General features: G+C 52.0%; 1 protein-coding gene across 4 annotated transcripts in view; it reads right to left on the bottom strand.

The window, feature by feature from the left end:
• NTNG2 (netrin G2) overlaps positions 1-22,166 on the bottom strand; it is a 71,598-nt gene that overhangs the window by 14,267 nt on the left and 35,165 nt on the right. For all 4 annotated transcript variants that reach the window (XM_055541479.1, XM_055541476.1, XM_055541478.1 and 1 more), the window contains exon 5: positions 244-416. In XM_055541479.1, coding sequence (XP_055397454.1) covers positions 244-416 — 173 coding nt within the window. The remainder of the gene's footprint in view (positions 1-243; positions 417-22,166) is intronic.

Raw genomic sequence — 22,166 nt, 5'->3', positions numbered from 1 at the left:
AGTCTGCATGCATGTATGCATGTTCATGTGTGCACATCTTTGTGCGAGTGTGGGCGTGTGTTCACACATGTGTCTGTGCACGCATGTTTGTGTGCACACCTTTGTGCAAGTGTGTGTGCATGCGTGTTTGGGATGAGATCCGCAGCTCCTGAGGCTGCAGGTTGGGGGAGCCCATGGCCTTGCTGGTCTGAGGTGGGGAGGGGTGGGGGGTGCCCGAGTGCAACGGCCAGTCTGTGTACGCACACGCGTTGGGAGAGCCATGGGGCAGCGGCAGGTAGGAGCCGGCGCGCCAGGACCGCGTGCGGAAGCTCCTCTTGCATTTGCCGCAGTCGGGGCCCGTGGTGTTGTGCTCACACTCGCACTGCAGGCTGCCCTCACGCACGGAGCACAGGTTGGCGTGCAGGTTGCACTTGCACCTGGGGGGACATGGAGGGGGCAAGGCATCAGTGAGCGTGTAAGCGGGCTGTTCCGGCTCCCTGGAAGGCTGGGAGAGTGTCGGGGTGGCCGGGAAGGGACCCTTGAGGCCACCTGTCCAACCTGCCAAGACTCTCCTTTGGGACAAGTACCCCCAATGCACCATTCTGAGTCCTTCCTGAAAGAGGTGCCCCTGGCTCCTGCCTCTCACGGGGTTGTCCCAGATGCTGTATTTTTAGTAACACAGCTTTTGATCACCATGGCTTTCAACCATGGTGGTTGACAGGTAGCAAGAGTTACCTGCCCCTGGTTGCATGGACCTGACCCTGGCCTCAGGTGGCATCCCTGCTCTTGGCTGTGGCCCACACCCATGCCCTTGAGGGCAGAAAGAAGCCCTGATTCCCAAAACCCTGTCAATTCATCCATACATGTATTATTCATTTGTTCATTCAAATATTTATAGGCAACTCATCATTTTGAAACCAGTAAATAAAGGGAAAGAATCAAGCACTTGTCTTGCGTGTCCTATATAAAGCATACCTCCAGGTAACCAACAGTTGATGAGGGGATGTTTCTTTTTATAGAAGCAGTCCAGCTGCTGATTGAAGAAGGAAAGATAGAATTAGAAAGTCATCATGCAGCATCCCCTACTGAATGGATGGCTGTGGGCACGGAGCACCAACAGAGACGTCCAGAGAAAAACTACCCAGTGGGAGGATACAGCCCACCCTGAAGTAGTCTCGTCAAGACAAATCGAACTTGAATCTGACCAACGCTCTGGAGCAGATTCTGGATCAGCTATGAATTCATTAGGGAATACAGAGGACAGTGAAACAAACTAAACACCACCAGGGGGGATGCAGTCAGCAAAAGCCAGAAGTGATGACATAGCTCCTAGGACTGAAGAATTGCAAGGGGTGCAAAACTTGATACAGAGGAAGGAGGAACCCAGATTAAGAAAAACCTCAAGGGCAAAGCAACCAAAGGCAGCACTGGACCTCATCTGGGCCTTGGTTCAAACAACCCCTAAACTCAGAGAAACAAAGCGTATTTGTGAGACAGTTTGAACACTGACTACCTTTGGTGATATTAAATTGTGTGTGTGTTAGTTGCTCAGTCGTGTCCAACTCTGCGACACCATGGACTGTAGCCCACCAGGTTCCTCTGTCCATGGAATTCTGGACAATTCCAGGCAAGAATACTGGAGTGGGTAGCCATTCCCCTCTCCAGGGGATCTTCTTGACCCAGGGATCAAACCTGGGTCTCCTGCATTGCAGGTGGATTCTTTACCGTCTGAGCCACCAGGGAAACCCAATGTTAAATTAATGTTTATTAACTGCAGTGATGGTATTGTGATTATGTGTTTAAAAGTCCTTATCTCTAGAGACACACAAATATTTACAGATGAAATGATCTGATGGCTGGGATCTGCTTCAGAATAACACAGAAAGGGAGAACATGGGGAGAGATGCAGACAAAACGAGAAAGGCTATGAGTTAATTGCTGAAGTTGGGTGACAGGTATGTGGCAGTTCATTACAGTAGATTCTATTTCTGTATGCATGTTGGAAAACCTCTGTAATAAAAGTTAGAGAAAGAGAGAGAGAGAGCTCTACATTCTGATATGGGAAGATTTCCAAGATATATTGTCAATATTTGTAAAAAGCAGAATAACATGTTTGGTAGAATTTTCTTTTTATTAAAATAAGCAAAGAAAAATATTTATAGGGCACCTGTTGTGTGCCAGACTCTGAGCTGGGAATGGTAAGTACAGTGGTTGATAAAGCAGATGGGGTCCTTATTCTGATGGAGCATAGCGTCCAGCAGGCGACAAGGCAAAAAATAAAACAGTGGTTGGGGAGGGGCAGGGGGTTGATTAATAGGTGGAGCCCAAGGGATTTTAAGGGCAGTGGAGTGATCGGTATGACACTGTCATGGTGGACCCATGACGTTATGCATTTGTCAAAACCCACAGAACCCAGACAGCATCAAGACAGAGCCCGAATGTCAACTGTGGACTTGAGCTGACGATGGCGTGTCAGTATCGGTTCATCAACTGTAACAAAGGCATCACAGAAAAGCAAGATGTTAATAACCTAGGTATTAGAAGCCCTCTGTGCAACCCACTCAGTTTTCTGTAAACCTAAAACTCCACGAGACATAATCTTAAAATAATAATTACACCAATCTTTTTAATTGTAACATCAACGTCAGTTGTCATCAGCGCCCATGTGTTCTACAAAGGAGAGGGGATCGTGGGGTCTCAGTCTGAGCGGGGAGCAGGATAGGCTTCCAGGAAGAACAATTTAAATCTGAGACCTGCAAGAGCATCAAGAATTACTCAGGCAAGGAGGGGAGAACCTCCTGGAGGAGACAAGAACATGAGGGAAGACATCCCTGGGCCAAGAAGAGCTCAACCAATGAGGCCTGAGATGAGATGAAAGAGTGGAGGAGGCCAGACCTGACACGGAGGCTGGAATCTGTTCTGGAAGCCCCGGGAAGGTCAGAGGTGTCCTGCTCTGGCTCACGTTTTATATGTCATTGTGGCGGCTCCATGGAGGATGCTTTGTCTGGGAGACCAGAGCTGGGGCACGGTGGGGTGGGGGGCGGCAGGGAGGAAGCTGTGCCCAGCTGGCAGCAGAGGGCAGTGGCCTGGATGAGGGTGGAGGCACGTGCGTCCCACCAGTGATGCCCAGAGTGGGCAACATTCCCCATCGCTGGCTCCCAGTGTCTCTAAGACTGTTTCCCAAAAGCTTACCCAGCATTTCTCCTTCAGCTCACAACTCCCCTCCTCTTCACACCTCGCCTCCCACTCAGCGATGCTCCTCCTGGACGGAGCGTCCCCCCTTAGCCTCTGCTTATCCACATGATGACTATTTAACTTCCTGCGTCTTCCCGCCTCATAAATCTGTCTGCCAGACCCTTCATCCTGGCTCTCACTGCCCCCACCCACTCCTGCCCTCCTTGTTTCCATCTGACTGGAGCACCGCTGTGAGGCTGCCCTTCCAGGGCAAGGATCCCAAACCGGGGGGAGCTGCTTGCCAGGTTTCTAGCAGCCCTGCAGCTCCGAGTTAACCTGCTGCCTGCTGGCTTCAGAAGCGTCAGAGCTGCCTTTCGTAATATATATATTTTTTAATTTTAATAATTTTCTGTTGATATGTTGCATTTTCATTTTAATTCAGTTCAGGAACTTTTACTTTTTTGGGCTGCACAGCATGACGAATCTTAGTTCCTGGGCCAGGGATTGAAATCTCGTACACCCCACTGCCAGTGGAAGCTCAGAGGCTTAACCACTGGACCACCAGACAAGTCCCCACCTTCCTTCTTATAACTTCTCTCTGACATTGGATCATCTTGCAGGATGGTTATGGAAATTAGATACAGCCATGCTATGGGGTATGATAAAGCCATTAAATATTTATTTCCTGGTGGCTCAGCGGTAAAGAATCTGCCTGCAATGTGGAGACCTGGGTTCGATCCCTGAGTCAAGAAGATCCCCTGGAGAAGAAAATGGCAACCCACTCCAGTATTCTTGCCTGGGAAATCCCATGGACGGAGGAGCCTGGTTGGGCTATAGTTCATGAGGTCACAAAAGAGTCAGACGTGACTTGGCAACTAAACATTTTGTTGTCAGAGGCTATTTCAAGCCCTGGGAAATGTTCCTAATACAAATGAAAAGACCAAAATTAGTGTTGGCTGTGTGCCAATGGGCAGCTCGTTTGGCCTCTGTGGCTACCAGGGCTGGCATCACCGTCACCTTCGCTTTAAAGATGAGCAGACGGAGGCTCAGAGAGATTAAGTATCTGGCCCAGAGTCACAGGGCTGCACAAAACTGACTGGGACTGGAACTCAGAGATACCCAGCTCTGGAGTCCAAGAGGTGAATATGGGTTAGAATATGGATTGTAAAAAAGTAGGGCACCAAATTGTATGTATTATAGTGCTATGGACTGAACTGTGTCACTCTCAAGTTCATATGTTGAAACCCTGACACTCAATGCAACTGTATTTGGAGACAGAGTCCCTGGACTTCCCTGGTGGCTCAGACGGTAAAGCATCTGCCTACAGTGCAGGAGACCTGGGTTCAATCCCTGGGTCAGGAAGATCTCCTGGAGAAGGAAATGGCAACCCATTCCAGTATTCTTGCCTGGGAAATCCCATGGATGGAGGAGCCTGGTAGGCTACAGTCCATGGGGTCGCAAAGAGTCAGACACGACAGAGCAAGTCATGTCTGACAGAGTCCTTAGAGGGGAAATTAAAGTTAAATGAGGTCGGAAGGGTGGGGCCCTAATCGATAGGGTTAGTGCCCTTATAAGAGGAGCAATAGACCCTGTCGCTATCTCTATCATGTGAGGACACAGTGATAAGTAGACCATCTGCAAGCCAGAAAGAGGGGTCTCACCAGAAACTGACCCTGCTGGCATCTTGATATTGGATTTCTAACCTCCAAAATTGTGAGAGAATAAATAAATGTTTGTAGTTAAAGCCCCACACTCTGTGGGACTCCATTATGGCGGCCCAAGCAGATTATCATCAGACTACGGGCTTCCCAGGTGGCGCTAATGGTAAAGAATCCACCTGCCGATGCAGGAGACTAAGAGATTTGGGTATGGGCCCTGGGTTGGGAAGATCCCCTGGAGGAGGGCATAGCAACCCACTCCAGTATTCTTGCCTGGAGAACCCCATGGACAGAGCAGCCTGGTGGGCTATGGTCCATAGGGTCACAAAGAGTTGGACATGACTGAAGCGACTTAGCATGCACACACACATCAGACTATAGTCAGCTTCTGACTGTGTGTAGCTCACACCTGAAACACGGGCAGACAACGCATCTCGGTATTTCTGCGGCTGTCGAGGGAGGGAGGGGACAGGTTGTAAATGCTTTCTATTTCCTTCTTTGTCACTTTGCATGTTTCCTACATCCTCTACAGTAAGCAGAAAACAGATGAGATTCGAAAACCTGAAATCAGGCCAGGCTGGTTCCTGAGCTCACACAAGTATTTCCTCTCAGGAGGAGAAGCAGGTCTATCAGGGTCCTGTTTGGGAAGCCATTGCTCCATGCGATGCTCATGACTCTCAGTTCCCGGGGCCACAGATGTCCACTGAATTCTCTGGACTTGAATTCTGATGCATCAGCTGGTGCTAAAGTCTATGCTGTTTTAACTTCATCTTCCTCGCCCCCTGGCCCTGTCAGGCTTTACTGCAGCACAAAGCTGAAATAAACGGAGCTTGAGAAAGTCTGTTCCCTGTCTCTCTGGAGCTCCAATCTACGCCCACACATGTACTGTGGGCCTACTATAAGCTAGGTTCTGGGAAAGGGACAAAGAGGGATGGGCAGGCCCCAGCTGGCACTGGGGACCCTTCTTCCTGGAAACATTAGACCCAAAGATGGTCCATGGCAAAGAAATATTCTGTGTTTGACTCTTATTGGTCAACACATATGATGCTCTCCTAACGCTGTCCTAACCTGCTCCCTGATTGCCCCCTCCACCCAGGGCTTCCCTGGTGGCTCAGACAGTAAAGAAGCTGTTCTGCCTGCAACATAAGGGACCCGGGTTTGATCCCTGGGTTGGGAAGTTCTCCAGTTGGAGGAAATGGCTACCTACTCCAGTATTCTTGCCTGGGAAATCCCACGGACAGAGGAGCCTGGAGGGCTACAGTCTATGGGGTCACAAAGAGTTGGACACGACTGAGCGACTAACACTTTCACTTTTTCACCCAGAATCCTAGTGTATATTAGCACATCAAAGGCTCTGACAAGTCCTGCAGGAAACAAACCTGCTGAGTTGTCTAACTAAAGTTTGCTGGCAAAACATATTTGACCTCGGAAGGTTTTCATTTTTTTCATTTGAATTCCTATTTAACATCCCACAGAGCTAGCTGGAGAGGAATACCCTAGCCATGTGGAAGCAGGAATGTACACCATGCCTCTAGCCCGAAGATCAGATATTTTTAGATATCAGCTACAGAAAGAAAAGACTGCCATCTTAACTTTGGGTGATCACACTGATCTTGGCTTGTTAAAAATTTGTTTAAGGGCAGCTGAATCTGAGAAGTGTATTGTAATTACAATAGATGAGAGTCACAGAATGTGAGAGCTGGACAGGCCTGGCAGTGGTGAGAGGTACAGGTGGAGAGAAGCCTGTCCAAGGTCATGCAGGTTAAAGCCCACTCCGGATCCAAATCCAGACAATTCTCCCTGACCCCGGCTCTGCCCCGCCCCACGCTGGCCATCCCCTCCCACCATCTTCATCTCCCAGAGGGTGTCTTGGCTTCTCTGCCTCCCTTGTTGAGTCCTGGAATGAGTATGGAGAGCAGTTCTGTGCTGGGCAGGGCTGCCAGGAGGAGCCCACACGGCATGGGGGAAGGTCCACCAGGACTGGCACAGAAAGAGAACCCAGTCAATGGACCTGCTTCTCAGACTTCCTGACTTGTGCAGGGAGCTTGGGTGATACTGCCTATGTGTGTGTGTGTGTGTGTGTATGTGTGTGTGTGTGTGTGTGCACGCGCGCGCACATGTGTGTGGGGCTTCACCTTTTTGGCTCTCTCTCTGTGTCCCTCTGTGTCTCTCCAAGTCTCTGTCTCTCGCTGTCTCTGTCCACCACGGTTCTGATCCTGCTTTCCTCTGGACCTCTGCACATGCTGTTCCCTCTGCTGGATGCACTGCCAGGCTCTGCTCTTTTCTCCTAAAGCTAACACCTAATGAGAGTGTCAAGTTCAAGGCCCAATGCCACTTCTGCAGGCAGGCCTTTCATGATCCTGCCTCTATCAGCCCCTGCTACACTCTCCTTTGTCCCAATGTTCATTGTGATCGGCGTCATCTTCCAAAGTGGACCACACGAGATGGCTGGGAGAGATGTGAGTATGAACTGCAGAACAGTTTAATAGTTTTTGTTTAGTTTTTATTACACAGCTCCCCTGATAGCTCAACTGGTAAAGAATCTGCCTGCAATGCAGGAGACCTGGGTTCGATCCCTAGGTTGGGAAGATCCCCTGGAGAAAGGAAAGGCTATCCACTCCAGTATTCTGGCCTGGAGAAGTCCATGGATTATATAGTCTTAGACTTCTTTGCAGAGAAGGCAATGGCACCCCACTCCAGGGCTCTTGCCTGGAAAATCCCATGGACAGAGGAGCCTGGTAGGCTGCAGTCCCTGGGGTCTCTGCAAGTCGGACATGACTGAGTGGCTTCGCTTTCACTTTTCACTTTCATGCACTGGAGAAGGAAATGGCAACCCACTCCAGTGTTCTTGCCTGGAGGATCCCAGGGATGGGGGAGCCTGGTGGGCTGCCGTCTATGGGGTTGCACAGAGTCAGACACGACTGAAGTGACTTAGCAGCAGCAGCAGCAGCAGACTTCTTTGGGATTCTCCCCCTGATAGCTCAGTTGGTAAAGATCCACCTGCAATGCAGGAGATCCTGGTTCAATTCCTGAGTCGGGAAGATCCCCTGGAGAAGGGATAGGTTGCCCATTCTATTATTCTGGGGCTTACTTTGTGGCTCAGTTGGTAAAGAATCCACCTGCAATGTGGGAGACCTGGGTTCGATCCCTGGGTTGGTAAGATCCCCTGGAGAAGGAAAAGGCTACCCACTCCAGTATTCTGGCCTGGAAAATTCCATGGTCTGTATAGTCCATGGGGTCGCAAAGAGTCAGACATGACTGAGCAACTTTCACTTTGATTACACAGTAATTTTTTAAGGGACAAATTCACCAAACCTGGAAATCTCAGAAATATTATTGTCTAAGCGAGGCCAAAATTTAAAAGTGTATTCATTTAAAAAAAATCAGTAAGTAAACAAATCATTTGAGATATCCTTATGCTAAAGACTGATACTAGAACTCAACCTCATGCCATCAACAAAACTTAACTCAAAATTGATCAGAGACCTATATGTAAGAGCTAAAATTAGATAACTCTGAAAAAGAAACAGGGGTTAATCTTTGCAACGTTGGATTAAGCGATGGTTTGTTACACATGACACCGAATGTACAAGCCACAGAAGAAAAAATAGAGACACTGGACTTCATCAAAATTACATACTTTTGTGTTTCAGGGGGAAGCCATCAGGAAAGTGAAAAAACACACAGAGTGGGAGAAAAATCTGGCATTATTAACTGAATCCCTGTGAAAACCTGGAAGGCATCCTTCTTCCCATTCTACAGGTGAGGAAGTAAGACTGTGGTAGGTATGTCAAGAGCCACAAGTCACCCCAGGCCTCTGGGTGGAAGAGGCTGGATTTGAACCCAGAACTGTTGGGCGCGATACTCGGGTTTCATCACCACTCTACTCCCTGTGTCTCTCAGCACTCCCCTTACCTTGATTCCACCTGGATGATGAAGGCCAGGGGGAGGGCCACTGGGCTGATCCTCCCAAGCCCATCACCAATTCTGAGGCCCAGCCTTGGCCAAGGAAACGCGGGAGAAAGAAACTCCCTTTCCTGCCTTCTGTCCCAACACCAGCCGCTGCCTGCATCTAGAGCGAGGCAGGTGGTCCAGACTCCTGGCCGCACCTCTGGCCCAGACATTTCTCCTGCATCCATGGGATCAATTTTCCCAAGGAATTGCTTTCTGAATTTGACCTTTGAGAACCATCAGTCTCACCAGAAAACCATTGCCTGTGCCACCTGACCCCGCTACACAGCACTTCTCGGCTCATCCATCGGGAAGCATCATTTAATAATGAACAGAAGGGACAGCGCAAGGCCGGCCAGCCCACGGGACCTGCCCCTGGCCAGCAGTGCCCCCCCACCCCATTCAGGATCTGCTGCCGTCCCATCACAGAATGCCAGGGCTTTGACCTGTGGACGGCGGCAGGAGTGGGGCAGGGGCAGAGGTGCTGAGTCAGCAGCCAGAGCGCCAGGCCGATTCCCTGCTCAGGTTTTGCCCAGGCGACCTTGAGCAAGTCACTTCTCCCGGCCTCAGACCTTCCAATTGCAAATGGAAGGGCTGAGTTACATCTTAGCTTTTCAACTTTTCTAACATTCAGTTGTTCACGGGTGCCCAACATACTGTTGTTATCCGGCACACAGTGGGCTCTAATCAAGAGGGGCTGAATGACGGAGGAAGAAAGGACGGGAGCGGCAGATGCTGCACAGAAGCTCTCTGTGCAACATGGGGCGCGGAAGGCCAGGCGGTGCCTTGGCCGGAGCAGCGTGGGGGCGGGCGGCCAGCCTCAGGGTCTTAGTCTCCTGGTAAAACCGGGGACTTGACGGCTCCCATAGGGCCGTGCAACGAGAGGACGGGGATGGGCGGGCATGGGGGCAGTGCTCAGCACAGGGTCGGGCGCATAGCCAGCCTTCCACACACGCCAGCTGCGCTGCCCTTGTAACGGCCCACAAGTGGTATCGGTGGGAATCTGTGGATTCCTAGGAACAAAGTCTGTCCTTATCTGACAGGTGCCCAGCCCCATGGGACAGTTGCCCTCATCTGAGCTGCCTTGCCAACACCCTACCCTAGAGCCCCTCTTGGCAGTCAGCACAAATGCCCCCATCGGTTGACTTTTTCTCTGGGTCCCTGGGGGCCCCCGCCAGGGAAACACGCCCAGTGTCTTAGAGTCGCTTCCCTAAAGGGCCTCCTGTCACTACGGTTGCCAGATTTAGCAAATACAAATATAGAATCCCTGGTTAAACTTGAATTTCAGGTAAACAGGAAATAACTTTCAAGTATAAGCATGTCTCAGAGATACCATGGGTTCAGTTCCAGACCAATGAAGCAAATACAGCAATAAAGGGAGTCACATGATATTTTTGGTTTCTCAAAGAATATAAACGTTATGTGCAGGGACTTCCCTGGTGGTCCAGTGGTTGGGAGTCCACCTGCCAATGTGGGGGACATAGGTTTGCTCACAGGTCTGGGAAGATCCCACAAGCTGAGCGGCAGCTAAGCCTGAGAGCAGCAACCACTTGAAGACTGGGGGCTTAGAGAGTAGCTTTCTGAAGGAACTGCTCTGCAACAAGAGAAGACCCCACATCTCAACGAAGAGTAGTCCCCACTCACCACAACCAAAGAAAGCCCGTGCACAGCAATGAAGACCCTGAGTGGCCAAAAAAAAGTTCATCTTTACACTATACTGTAGTCTGTTAAGTGTGCAACAGCATTATGTCTACAAATATGTACAGATTTTAACTAAAGAAATGCTACATTTTGAAAAATGCTAGCCCTCATCTGAGCCTTTGGTGAGTCATAGTAGTAAGATCACAGACCGATGATCACCAGAACAAATGTAATAATAATAAAAGTTTGAAATAGCGCAAGAATTACCAAATCGTGACTCAGAGACCTGAAGTGAGCAAGGAAGTGAAAGTTGCTCAGTCGTGTCCTACTCTTTGCGACCCCATGGACTTCTCCAGGACAGAATACTGGAGTGGGTAGCCTTTCCCTTCTCCAGCAGATCTCTCCAACGCAGGGATTGAACCCAGGTCTCCTGCGTTGCGGGCAGATGCTTTACCAGCTGAACCACAAGCAAAGCCCAAGCATGCTGGAGTGGGTAGCCTGTCCCTTCTCCAGGGGATCTTCCTGACCCAGGAATCGAACCAGGGTCTCCTGCATTGCAGGCGGATTCTTTACCAACTGAGCTACCAGGAAAGCCCTGAAAACGGTGTCGGAAAACCAGCACCAACTGACTTGCTTGGTGCACAGCTGCCACGAACCTTCAATTTGTGAAAAGCACAGTATCTTCGAAGTTCAATAAAGCAAGAGCAATAAAACAAGCTTCGCCCGCATGTCCCATGAAATAATTGGGACGCGCCTGCACTAAGCACACTATTAACACTTCGGGCTTCTCTGAAGTTCAGGTTTGGCCCCACAGCCTGCATTCATCTGGCAGCCCCACCTGCCACCCCTGCTCACCCTCATGGTGAACCACAGCCTCCGCTCGACCCCCGATCCCTTTCAAAGCCTGGCCTGGGATGTCCCTGCCCACCCACCCACCGCAAGCTGGTCCGGCTGCCTGCCCGCCCACCCTCCAGAGAGGGGGGCACAGCTGCCTCCCCACCTAAATCGCTAAGTCCTTTCTTGTTCTCCAGTTGATGAGTCCCTAATGAGCCCCAGGGGAGGGCCAGGAGGGACCGGAGGCGGGGTTGAGCCTCACCTCCTGGAGCAGGCCATCACACACAACCCAAGTTCTCAGGGAAACGGGCCCTGCTCTTGTCAGGAGGAGACTGACACGCGGACTTCACCCCATCCCGTCCACCCGCCGGGCCTGGCTGGGGGCCTGACAGCCGCTCAAAGCACGAAGCTCTCGTCAAGACGGCAGGGGCGCCAGCCCGTGCCAGGCGCCAGTGCGCCCTGCTCCGCAGGGAGGGGCAGGCAGTGCCCGGGAGCTGCTGGCGGGAGCGCCATCTGGACACGGGCTTGGCACCGGGGCTCCATGAAAATCGTGAGCTGGGCCCTCCCCTTCTCAGGGTGAGAGAAGCCGGGGGTTTGGAGAGCCTCCCAGACAGGAGGGCGGAGGAATGTAGGTCAACTCCTGGCTGCCGGAAAGACCGGAATGAGTGATGTCATCGGTTTCTGGGGGAAAGAGAGGGAAGCAGTGAGTTTGGGTGAACAAGAGATCTGGGTGCTTGGAAGTGGGAGGGGAGGAGGGGGCGGGGCTGGGCCCCCTCAACCATTAACCCTGCACTCACGGGTATGCCCAGGTCGGGGGCACACAGGAGAGCCCAGGACCCCGGGGGGTTCTTGGTAATTGCTCCCCTCTGCCTGGCACCTCCCCCACTTCTTTTCCCACTTGTCCAAACGTCATTACATATGGAGCCTTCTGGGGAAGGATAGGCGTATTTCTGACACCTTGAAGGCTAGAGTTGCTAGAAACAAACTTCTATTTTAAAGCCTCCAGCAGTGTCTTCCCGTTTCTCTTGCCAGAGAGAGCATTTATCTCTGGGGAAAGACTGTTCTTTTGTTTGGGGAGAAAGATTGCAGTGGGCTGTTGGGTGTACAGGGGAGCAAACCCCATGCCTCCGCTGGCCTGGAGATATTAGCAGGTGAGGGTGGACATGTGGGGGAGAAGGCTGACCCCGAGAAGGGCACACCCCTCGTGGAAGGGCTCATGCATCTGGGGTTGGGGGCCTGGACCCCAAGGAGGAATGGGAGGCCATGGGAGGGGGCTGGGAGCTCGTGAGAGATGTGGTCCAGGGGCTGTCCCCGCAGGCAGCAGGTGGCCAAGGCCAACGGCTGGATCTCAGGGTCATTGCTGGCTAATGGCCGTTCTTTGAAGTGTCCCCTTTGTGCGTGACCATTCTCATTGACTCGCCCCAGGGGCCGAGTCCACTTGTGATGGATCGCTGTGGCCTGGGGGTGTCAGACCTTTAGGGGGTTAAGGGAGAGACTGTGTTCTTGGCTGGTACACACCAGCAGGGAGAGACGCATGCATCAAGGAAGCAAGCAATGGTCAGGAGAAATGCCTGGAGAGGATGGATCAAGAGGGGATGAGGGGGAGCTTCCCTGCTGGTCCAGTGGTTAAGCCTCCACACTTCCAATGCAGGGGGTGAGAGTCGGATCCCTAGTGGGAGAACTAAGACCCCACATACTGCACAGTGTGGCCAAGAAATAAAAATAAACTAGGAAATTCCCTGGCAGTCCAGTGGCTACAACTCCATGCTCTCACTCTTGAGGGCCTGGGTTCAATTCCCGGACGGGGAACTAAGATCCCACAAGCCAAATAGTGTGACGGCCAAAATATAAAATACAAGAGGTGACGAGTGATGAGGATAGTTGGGGATCCCAGTAAGGGATACTGGACTCATAGAGAATTTGTGGAGTGGGGGCAGGACTAGGGTATTATCGGGAAGAGGGCTCCTAGATGCCGGAGAACTTGAGCCATCTGGGTCAAAAAAGTGCTAGTCAGGGCCTGAGACCCCAAGAAGAGGGGAGACTGAGCGCCGAGCCGCAGGGCCCAGGTGTGCGAGACCTCGGCTGCCCGGCATGACCCGGCTCGCTCAGGGCGATGTGGATAAATGCCGGCTGCTGGGTCTCCTGGAACGCAGTCGGGCCCGCAATCGAGTTCATTGGCCAAATCTGATTTGGTCTTCTGTGCGAAGTCCTTTTGTATTAAGTGCTTTAACGGACATCACCTCCTCCAGTCCACTGATAAATCCTATTACCCATTATAAGGCCAGAGGCTGCTCCTTGGCCAGCAGCAAGCGGATAGAAGGGTGCTGGGGGGACTCGGGCGTGTGGCTTGGGGGAGACACGGTGTGTGTGTGACCAGGCTGGTGGACTAAAGCAACGTCATCTCTTTGCCTGTGGGAGAGCCCAGCACCCTGGAGGGAAGGGCCAGACCTGGTGGGGGGGTGGGTGCTGGAGGTGGGGGGAGAAACATGAGGCACGCTGGGTGTGCTGGTGGAAGCAGGGGGCTGGAGGGACGGGGTGGGTGTCCACCAGCCCATTGGTTCTGCCGCCCCACCTCCTGGCTCCCAGATTCCAGATGCGCCCCTCTCTGAAAGGATTACTGATGGTAAGGCCCATCTGTTTGTGTAAATAAGTTCACTCATTCATCAATGAATTCCCCAAATACACAGCCCGGCTCCCGGGTTCTCAGTGCTGGCCTTACAGTCTTACAGGTGGGGAACACAGACCCAGACCCTGTTCTCACAGAGCTCGGAGCTCGGGGTGGGGAAGGGGACGCAGCTGGGTGTAAGCGTGGCTGCAGCTGGGATAGCACAGTGGGACTGCTGCTCTTCTAGAAAGCCCGAGAAGGGGGCAGAGAGGAGGGCCACGGGGATCCCAGCCTCTGGGGCCCCAGAGAGGTGCTCTCCAAGCCAAACCCTGAGGAATGAGAAGTTTGCCAGACAGCAGGGGTGCGGGTGGGCAGGCTGTGTCCCAGGAAGAAGGAACAGCTCAGAGGCAAGTCAGAGGGCCCCCGCTGTGGGCAGGGGGCTGACCTGCCAGAACGCAGAGCCCAGCACACCCAGGGAGGTGGGAGGAAGGGTCTGTGGCCCATGGGGACGGAGTCTCTAAGGTCAACAGGGAACCATTGAAGGGCGCTGTTCCGGGAAGTGGCGTGACTGGGTTTGGGTTTGGAGAAAACCTCTGCATGGAAGGGGGTGGGCCAGTCACCTCCCCAAGCAAGATCCTGATGGAGTGTGTGTGTCCCTCTCTGGGGGGCAGGGATGGCGATGGGTCCACGTAGGACATGCTTAGGCTGACGGACTCGGGGAGGGCTGGGTAGGAATCCAGAGGTGGTCACACTGGTCAGAATGGCCATCGTCAAAAAGCCTCTAAGTAACAAATGCTGGAGAGGGTGTGGAGAAAAGGGAGCCCTCCTACACTGTTGGGGGGAACCTAAGTTGGTGTAGTCACTATGGAAAACAGTATGAAGGGTCCTTAGAAAACTAAAAATAGAGCTACCATATGAGCCAGCAATCCCACTCCTGGGCGTATACCCAGATGAAACTGTAAGTCGAAAAGATCCACGCAGTGTTTACAGCAGCCGAGACACGGGGACAACCTAAACGGCCGGCGACAGAGGAATGGACCAAGGAGATGCGGTGGATGCTCACAACGGAGCACTACTCAGAGCGAAGAGGAGCGAAACTGTGCCATGCGCGGCACGAATGGACCTAGAGATGATCGCGCTAAGCCAGAAAGAGAAAGACAAATACCAGAGGAAACCACTTATATGTGGAACCTAGAATACAACACAAATGAACCCATCTATGAAACCAAACCAGGCTCACAGGCAGAGAGAACAGACTTGTTGCCAAAGGGGAGGGGCTTAGGGGAAGATGGAGTAGGAGTTTGGGATGAGCAGATGTAAGCTTTTATATATAGACTGGATAAACAACAAGCGCCTGCCATACAGCACAGGGGACCACATTCAGTATCCTGTGAGAAACTCTAAATAGCCTATGAGAAAGCGTAATGAGAAAGAATACGCTTAAAACATGTATCCAGACGTCTAACTGAACCGCGTTGCTGCACACTAGAAATCAGCACAGCGTTGTAAATCAACCATACTTCAATGAAAGAAAAAAGGGGGAAAATCCAGAGGCAGGCATTTCCCCAGAGCGGAAGGAGGAAACTGCAAATGTGGGGAGAGGCCCCCCAGACTCCCCAAGGCCGGAGCAGGCCGGCCGAGGCTCCTTGATGACCCTGGGCTGCTGAGAAAGCCCCAGCTCCGTCCTCCGGGTCGGCTTCTGTGAGCCGGGGTGCACGGCGGCAGTGGGGCGTGGGATGCGTTTGTGACTGATGCTTGTGGAAGCAGCTTCCCATGTGTAGGTGGGGCTGCACACGTGTGCGGCCTGGAGGGGTACATACAAGGGAGCACCAGTGAGTCTGAAGTGTACTTGATGTGGGCGGTGTGCCAGCGAGCCTTCAAAATGCCCAGCCCCCCCCTTCCCCCGCCCAGGCTCCCTCTGCTAAGGGGTAGGGAGGCGGCCAAGCCAGGGCAGCAGCGGAACAGGACCTTGCAATTAGCCTGGAATTGACCTGCCTCTTCCCCAGTTGGATTTCCCCTGCCCGGCCCTGTATGTCCGGCCCACGCCTCATTAGCCCCGGTTACAGCCACATAGATCCTGCGGCTCACCAGGCTGGGTGCGGGGCACAGGAACCTGCCTGGTCCTCCACACTCCCTGAGATGCTGTTGGCACTAACACTCTTCCAAGGTCACTACCTCTAACATGAAAATAAGTTTCTCTTTCCTGCACACCCAATGACTCATGAAGCAGGTGGGGCAGAGAGCCGGCCAGGAGCAGAGATCCAGGGATTCATCTTGGCTGTAGCAGGTCCTTCACGTGAGCGATGTATCCGTCGAAAGAGGGTTTGGTTCCCCTGACCACGCACTGACTCCTCATGAGTGACAGGGGCGCCCATCTCCTGAGCACCTGCTGCATGTCGTTGGGTCTCGAGCTGAAGACCTGCAATTCTCAGACGGTTCTCAAAATGACAGGGTCCCATTTCACAGACGGGGAAACTGAGGCCCAGGGAAATTGAAGAGACTTGACCTGGGTCATAAACTAGCAAATGAAAGAGTCTGAATTCAAATGCAGGCTTCTCTTTGACACCCAGGTGGGCCGCCACTGACTCATTTCAGAGAGACCTCGGAGCCGGGAGGATGACTGCTCTAGGTTGCTATGAGGATACGGGATCCTTAGAAATGTAAGAAGTGGGGGGGGGGTGCTGGCTTAACTACTGACTGTCAGCCTGCCCCTGTTCGCTTCTCCTTCCACACTGTGGCAGAGCCCCCTCCATCCTCCCAGGCCCTCCTTTCTCCAGCACATTCCCCTGCTGCCCCTCTCTGCATTGTCAGCACCCCAGGGTGCTGTGGTCCCTCCTTCTCTTCAGGAAGAATCTTCTCCTTCCCCCAGACTCCCCATCAGCTCATGTCCTGTTTCCCTGCTCCCTCTCAGGATCAAATTTCTTGAAAGCCTTATCAGCAGTGCCTTTTTTATTTCCTACTCCTTACTCATTCTTTAAAAATTTTCTGCATTCACCCTGGAATCCAGTCAACCTGGCCTTCATCCCCGATTCCCCCAAACCTGCCCCTTCAAGGCCACCTTTGATATCCCTATTGCTAAGTCCACAGACCCACCTTCCTGTCCTCTGTCTGGACCCCATAGTGACACTGGACACTGATGCCCCTGCCCCCTGTACCCACTCCTCCTGCTGGGCTTTGGGGCACTGTCCTTCCAGATTTCCTCCCTCCGTGGCTCCTCATTCTCTGTGTCCTGCCCTCGCTGTCTAGCTTCCCAGGCTCCATCCCCGGTCAGCTCTCATCTTCCTCCTCTGTCTCGGAGCCTCACACACTCCGGTGATGTCGGCTGTCATCGCAAAGCCCAGGACTCCAGGTGCCCAGTGCAGCCTGCCCTTCAGACGTGGCTGTCCAGAGGCTCTGATCTCAAGGGCATCTCACAGCAACAGGTGCAAACAGAACTCTGTCTTCCTCTTCGGGGACAGCCACTCGGGAAAACCGATCCACAGTTTCTTAGAAAGTTAAACACACACTTATCATATGAACCCACCATCCCACACCCGGGGATTCACTCAAGAGAAATGAAAGCTTATGCTCCCTCCCAATCCTTCACATGAGTGTTCAAGGCAGCTCTATTCATAGTTCCCCCAAACTGGAAGCAACTGTAATTCCCTTTGACAGGTGGATGTCTTAGGGGACCGTTGACCAAAATTGCTCTGCTTGCCTCCGCAGCGGGGGTCCCCCACCACCTGAGTCCTGACGTCAGGTCAGTCCTCCCAGCCACCTTTCCTGTTCTTCCCTGTTTGCCACCTTCCCAGCAACCTGAGTCATCCATGGTGGTTTCGTTTGTTTATTTCTGATTCTCTACAGGACTGTAAACCCTGTGGGGCTGTTGGATACGAAGCGCCTGGCTGTGTTGGACACAAAATACCTATTGCTATAGACTGAATCGTGTCCCCCAGAAAGAGAGATTGAAGTGCTAACCTCTGGTGTTTGTGACTCTGACCTGATGTGGAAATAGGGTCTTTGCAGATGTGATCAAGATATAACCTAAGATAAGGCGATACTGGAGTAGGATGAGCCCTTAGTCCAATCTGACTGCTGTCCTTCTAAGAAGAGGAGACACATGGAGAACACTCTGGAGACAGAAGAGCAGAGAGAAGGCGCCACACGAAGACAGAAAGGATGGGGTGGTCCATCCACAGGCAGGGGACTCCAAAGATGCTGGCTCCCCGTCGCAGTTAGGGGCCAGACTCTCCCCAACAGGTTTCAGGGAGAGCACGGCCCTGCCGACACCTTGATTTCAGACTTCAAGCTTCGAGAACTCCATGACAATACATTTCTATTGTTTTAAGTGCACCTGACGTGTGGTACTTGGGGATGGCAGCCCCAGGAAACTAACACAAGTGCCCACTAGAAACATTTGTTGGGGACTTCCCTGGTGGCTCAGTGGATAGGAATCCCACTGCTGATGCAGGGGACACGGGTTTGATCCCCGGTCCAGGAAGATCCCACATGTCTCAGGACAGCTAAGCCCGTACGCCACAACTGCTGAGCCCATGCGCTATGACTACTGAAGCCTGGGTACCTGGAGCCCGTGCTCTGCTCTCTGCAACTAGAGAAAGCTCGCTTGCAGCAACAAAGACCCAGAGCAACCAAAAATAAGTAAAGAAATTTTAAAAAGGACCAATGCTGGTCTGGTTTATTTTTGAAAAATATTTGTTGAGTGAAGGGCTACAACAATGTTGAAACTCTCAGAAGGAAATCCTCCTCATTCAGCAGGAGAAAGGGTGGGTGCTGGTTCCCCCCAGGGCTGATGGAAGGCTTTACTGTTAGTGACTCCATTCCTAACTCACCTGCAGGGCTCCCCACATCTTCTGAGACCCCAGGCAAACCCAGGACCCCCTTCCTGCCCCTCCCACGAGAGGTGGGGCCACACCGGGTAGATGAGCAGCCCAAAGGCACGCAAATGCCCCCTGGGTCCGCCTCCCAGACTTGGCAGTGGAGCCCACCCCCGCAATCCTCCACACAGCTCTGCCATTTCTCAGCAGTATTGCGCATGTCTTGTCTTTGGTGGGAGGCAATGGTTCAGGAGGCTTGGCAGATTTGGTTAAAGGGTGTTAACTGCATCTCACCAAATCTCTGCCCCTAATGAGCTGGGAATACACATGCTGGGTTGAAAAAATATAAAGTAAAACACGAAACTGACTCTCCAAACGTGTTGGGATCATGGACCCCCTTGGAATTGGAACAAAAACTAGGGCCCTCCCCTGGGCCGACTGCACACCCACACAGCACTTAGCATGTACTTCTGGGAGACCAGGAGCCTTAAAGCCCACCCTCCTGAAAGTCCACGGGCCCCTTAAAGGACCTCTAGAATGTGCGATCCTGGTGTTTACCGATGCAGTGGTGACCCAAGCACTTACTGCCTGTTCACCGTGGCCCAGCCATGGCTCTGATCCTCTTCATGGTTTATCTCATTTAAACCCCATGGTATTATCTCCACTTTATGGAGGTGGAAAAGGAGCCACAGACAGGCTGAGAAACTTGCCCTGGGTCACCCCTGAGCCAGGAGTCACACCTGGACAGTCTGACATGGAAGTCATCCACCTACTTCTTCTTGTATGTGTGTGTTAAAATACATATAACATGTCATGTGTTGGTCGCTAAGTTGTGTCCAACTCTTTGTGACCCCATGGACCATAGCCTGCCAGGCTCCTCTGGCCATGGGATTTCCCAGGCAAGAATACTGGAGTGGGTTGCCATTTCCTTCTCCAGGGGATCTTCCCCACCCAGGGATCAAACCCACATCTCTTGCATCTTCTGCACTGGCAGGCAGATTCTTTACCACTGAGCCACCAGGCGAGTCCTTATACATAATATAAGACTTACCGTTTTAAAGTGTATAGCTCAGTGACATTGAGTACATTCACATTATTGTGCAACTACCAAAAATATCCTTTTCCAGGGAATTTCCTGATGGTCCAGTGGTTAAGACTCCGAGCATTCACCGCAGTGGCCCGGGTTCAATCCCTGCTTGGGGAATTAAAATCTTGCAAGCCACATGGCATAGACAAAAATAAAATAAAATTAACCAACAAAGCAAAGGAATGACCTTAAAAAATACTTCTCTGGAACTCTTACAACATGTCAAAAAGAAACTCTGTACCCTCTAAATAATAATTCCATTCCCCTCTCCCCTACCCTGTAACCTCATTCCACTTTCCGTCTCTAAGAATTTGCTTTTTCCTGGTGCTTTACATATGGACTCAGAAAGTATCTGTCCTTCTGTGTCTGGTTTATTTCACTTGGAATAAAGTCCACAAGGTTCATCCATGTTGCAGCAGGTGTCAGAATATCCTTCCTTTTCAAGGCTTAATACTATTCCTTAATATTAATCCAAGGCTTAATACTAATATAGACCACATTTTTGTTACTCCATCATCAAATGATGGACACTTGGGCTGTTTCCACCTTTTTCCCATGTGAATAATGCTGCTAGGAAGATGGTTGCTCAGATATCTGTTGAAGTCTCTGCTTGCAATTCTTTGGGGTATACCCAGGAGCGGAATTGCTGGATCATATGGGAATTCTGTTTAATTTTTTGAGGAATCAAACAAAACTGTCTTGCACAGTGGCTGTGCCATTTGACTCTCCAACGACAGCACACAGGGGTCTCAATTTCTCCACATCCTCACCAACACCTGTTGTTTTCTGTGTTTCTGAAAACAGTCATCCTAATGGGGTACCTTCCTCTATTTCTCAGTCTCCAAGGGGCTTCCCTGGTGGCTCAGTGGTGAAGAATCTGCCTGGCAATGCAGGAGACACACACAGGTTTGATCCCCGGTCCAGGAAGATCCCACATGCCCCAGAGCAACTTAGCTCATACGCCACAACTATTGAGCTTGTGACCCCAGAGTCACACTTGCTGAGCCCACGTGCCACAACTACTGAAGTCTTAGAGCCTGTGCTCCGCAACAAGAGACGCCACTGCAGTGAGAAGCCTGCACACGGAAACTAGAGAGTAGCCCCCACTCGCCACAACTAGGGAAAGCCCACATGTGGCCACAAAGACCCAGCAGAGCCAAAAAGAGAGAAAGAAAATGTTACTTCTCAGCCTCCCAAGCCTCAGTTTCCTCATCTGTGTGCTGGGGATGATGCCCCTCATGGGGCAGGATCAATGAGGAAACACGCATAAAGGACTCAGAATACCACGTGGCCCATCAGAACTGCTCAGCAACAACAGTTATCATTATGGAAGGAGGAAGCCCCGCCCCCAGCCTCGGTGGGGATCACAGAGCTACAAGGGTCAGCGCAGATAGAGTAGAACTACACGCTTCCCTTCTCGCTCGTGTTTCCTGTGGGTCAGCGGAGGAAGAGACTAGAATGTACAAAAAGTCAGTGGACCGCCTTCTGCTCTCTGGTCCCTCCCTCCCCTCTCTGCACCATCCCCCCACCCACCAACGTGCACAAAGCCTTCTTCCCTTCTGCGGTTTCTATTCTCGTCCTAAGTTCCGTCCATCTCCAGTTACTGGGTGATCAATAGGGACAGGACGCTTATGGAAGAAGACACGAAGGCAAGAAAGGGGAAGGGGCCAAGGGAGGGGGAAAACCAGGCAGGTGCTGGCCAGCCCAGGGCCTCGGGTGAGAAGCCAGACCTCGGCGGCATCTGAGGAAGCTGGTGGATTCCAATACCCACCCAATTCTCAAATGGTAGCTATAGCTCCTGTTCCCTTAATCAGTGGTGTATAGATTAGCTGCACAGGACCTTCATCTGATGCAAGGAAACTCGTTCCACCATCTCCCACCAACACCACCCTGCTTGACTTGAACACCTCCAGGAACGGGGAACTCACTCTTCTTTTTCTGTCCCTGGTTGACTAAGGCCCAGCTGGATGGCTTCCCTGGAGCCTTCAGGAGTTTTCTGGGTGGAAGCCTCGGACCCAGGGCAGGGCCTGGGGGTGAGACTAGAGCAGTGAACACCTCCTTTTGCCTCTGCCCCAGACCCAGAGTCAGCAGGATCAGGGAGGCTGTTTAGCCAGAGTTTGCCTGATTTCGGATCCCAGGGTCCCCGGCCTGCCAGGCGCCTGTGGGATACTACGAGTGCAGCGGCTATGCCGCCAGGACAGTGAGGAGACGGGGACGTCCCAGAGCAGAGGGGACACACCAACACACTCGGGAGCTGCCCGGCTACAGGTGTGGCTTGTTTCCCTCACAGGATTTTCAAAGAGTTGTGAAGTAGGCGGCTGTATTTCAAAAAGCAAGAGATTTCATATATCTGTATCTATGCATGCATGTTCAGTCATGTCCAACTCTTTGCAACCCCACCAAGCTCCTTTGTCCATGGGATT

The sequence above is a fragment of the Bubalus kerabau genome, chromosome 11 (assembly GCF_029407905.1).
Source record: "Bubalus kerabau isolate K-KA32 ecotype Philippines breed swamp buffalo chromosome 11, PCC_UOA_SB_1v2, whole genome shotgun sequence".
NCBI lineage: Eukaryota > Metazoa > Chordata > Mammalia > Artiodactyla > Bovidae > Bubalus > Bubalus kerabau.
This window is presented reverse-complemented; position numbering and strand designations above follow the sequence as displayed.